General features: G+C 42.3%; 1 protein-coding gene across 1 annotated transcript in view; it reads right to left on the bottom strand.

Annotated features, from left to right (window-relative positions):
- The window catches only part of PRKD1 (protein kinase D1), a 138,206-nt gene that overhangs the window by 19,472 nt on the left and 115,920 nt on the right, over positions 1 to 2,814 (bottom strand). Inside the window, exons 15-17 of the mRNA XM_015565484.1 lie at positions 2,714 to 2,814; positions 2,073 to 2,171; positions 898 to 1,165 (exon numbers count right to left, since the gene is read on the bottom strand). Coding sequence (XP_015420970.1) covers positions 898 to 1,165; positions 2,073 to 2,171; positions 2,714 to 2,814 — 468 coding nt within the window. The remainder of the gene's footprint in view (positions 1 to 897; positions 1,166 to 2,072; positions 2,172 to 2,713) is intronic.

The following is a 2,814-nucleotide window of genomic DNA, read 5'->3' as shown; positions in this document are numbered from 1 at the left end:
TGACGGCTGCCAGCACAGGGGTGGTGGCGGGAGCCTCTCCCACCTCCTCAGCAGCACTAAAGATGTCCGACTGCAGCTTAAGACTGCTCCCTGCTTGCATCCCCTGAGGGCTCTCGGGCTGCCAGAGGAATGTCTGATTGCCAGCTTAGGCCCGATCCCCCAGGGAGCAGGCTTAAGCCAGCAGGTGGTCATCCCCCGAGGGGTCCCAGACTGCGAGAGGGCACAGGTCAGGCTGAGGGACGCCCCCAGCCAACGGCCCCCCCCCGCCCCCGGCAGAGTGCACAAGAATAATTTAAATTTAAATAATGCAACACTGCCAAGGTAATCTATCAAAAAATGTATCAGAGATACATATAAGAAATTATGTATAAATATTATCTAATACTGAAAAAAAATAGAAACAACCTAAATACTAAGTATACCAAGGAAATGGCTAAATAACATACATGCTCTAATGTCACACAATGGAAGTCAGTACAAAGAACTTGGTATACAACTGTAAGTAATATGATCATTAAAATATCAGGCTCATAACGTTCTTGTGTCCATAATGTATTAAAAGTGCTTAATACAGAAACAGGTATATGAAGATTACTCTTAGTAAAGATTAGGTATTACTAATACAACAATGTATAAATATTTATATATTCTAAGAAAATATACCAAAACATTACCAATTTCTCTTTGTTACATTTACCTCTTTATGTGCATTTATAACACATGCACATTTCATCAGAAGATATTTCTGGTTGCCATTTCCTTCACTTTGCAATCCACCCCAATCGATGTGTCCCCTTACTCCAATGGGCAAGTCACAGTGAGCATTTAGAAATTTAATAATTAACAATTGAAATAACAAGGCTTTAAGCACTATTATTTTTGAATGAAGAATATTACCTTCATGGGAGATTTCCTTCCAGGGGTTCGGTGGGTACATGAAAGCTGCATTCTGGATTTGGTCGTGTATGTCTTCATCTTCATTGAATGGGAAGGTGCCGCTTAGGCTGACGTAGATGATCACCCCGACAGACCACATGTCCAGAGAGCGATTGTAGCCCTTGTTCCTTAGGACCTCGGGAGCCAGGTAAGCAGGGGTACCCACCACCGACCTCCGGAAAGACTTCTCTCCGATGATGCGGGCAAAACCAAAATCACAAAGTTTCACCTGTTGATAATAATGGTTTGTAGAAATGGGGAGGTCATAAACCGTGTGTATGTGCCTTAGCCCAGGTCTACCAAAGAGTAGGCTGTATGGAGTTCTAAAGGTAGAAGTACTAGCTGTTTTCCATTTTATGTACTTGAAGAGAGGAATTTATGTATTGATATATTGAGTGGTTGATGTATGTTTTCATTCATAAAAATACCATCTAAACATTTCCTTCCTCCTCCACCCTCCAATCCAAGAGATACATGTGAAAATATGTATACTCAGTAGTGGGTAACATCGTTTTAAAAGGCAGTTCAGCATCATGCAAATCAGGGAAGTGATGGACTTAGCTGAAAGGTTCCTTATAAATAAAGGCTGAAGGATAAGGACAGAACACATCATGTCACCCATACGATCCTCACAATTAGCTCTTCACGGGCACCCAGGCAGGACCTGAAGGCGTCCAGGAGGCAAGGCGGGACCGCCACTGTGGGCAGGTCGCTTCAGATACAAGACTCCCTCGGGAGAGGGAGAGAGCCAGTTGTTTGCCGTCCTCCGAGTTGAGCAAAAGAAGAAACGTTTGCACTTGTCCTCGAGAACAACACTGAACTCTATGTCCTGCACGGCATTAGAGAGCTGGGGGCACCCCTGGGCCTCTGCAGTGTCCTCACTCTCCGGTGGTGCTGTGAGCGCTGGCCTGGGGTTGCACACAACAGAAGCTAAGAGCTGAGTGAGAAAGCGTGGTGTGTGCTCCCAGGCAGGCTGACTGAGAAGCAGAGTGAAAAGCCGCCGTCCTCACAGGAGGGTCACAAACGGATGGAAATGAACATGTAAAATTAGGAACAAATAAAGGTTTTGAGGAAAAAGATGACAGAATGCCCCAGAGAGCAGCTGACTTTCTGCTGAGAGAGGCTTTCATACTTGCCTGAGGGAAAGGGTCGGCTGATGCAAGCAACACATTTTCTGGCTTGAGATCACAGTGAACGATATTTTTAAAGTGAAGGTGCCGCAAAGCCACGAGTATCTATAAAGAGGAAAATCATCGAAATAATTTTACTTTGGCCTATTAGTTTATTTTAAAATGGTTTCTACTAGGATATAAACTTAAAATGCCAACAGAGAGCCCACAGGACCAGTTAGACTTCTTAATGCTCAAGACACTGAAATAAGATTAACATAGCAGGTTTCTAAGGAAAAACTTTCATGGAAAAAGAAGCATTTTATGGCATTCATATAGCAATCAAGACAGGTGTAGATAAAAGAATTCAATATCTAACAGAAATGACCATTATTGAATTTTTTTCAAAGAACCAGGGCTCAGCCACTGTGTATTTTATAATTTCATGAGTCCTATAGTTTGAATACATGGGCCTGCATACACAATACTCAGTGTACTGGGCTCTGGACAGATATAAATTTAATAATACAATAAGCCACTGCAACCTTTTGCATATAGTTGAGACTTTGGAGGTAAGGGCCAAACAATAAGGTTAGAAAGATGCAGTTAAAGTGATAACATTTGATATTAAATATTATCTTTTTTTCTGCCTCTAATTAATTTCTTACCTGAGTAATTAAAAACTTCGTTATGTGTTCTGGCAACCTGCCCTTTTCACTTGACAAGATCATCTCCAGCATGTCTCCATGGAGTTTTTCCAACAACAAAC

The sequence above is a fragment of the Myotis davidii genome, unplaced genomic scaffold, assembly GCF_000327345.1.
Source record: "Myotis davidii unplaced genomic scaffold, ASM32734v1 scaffold21, whole genome shotgun sequence".
Classification (NCBI taxonomy): Eukaryota; Metazoa; Chordata; class Mammalia; order Chiroptera; family Vespertilionidae; genus Myotis; species Myotis davidii.
The sequence above is the reverse complement of the archived record's forward strand: the minus strand, read 5'-3'. Positions and strand labels throughout refer to the sequence as shown.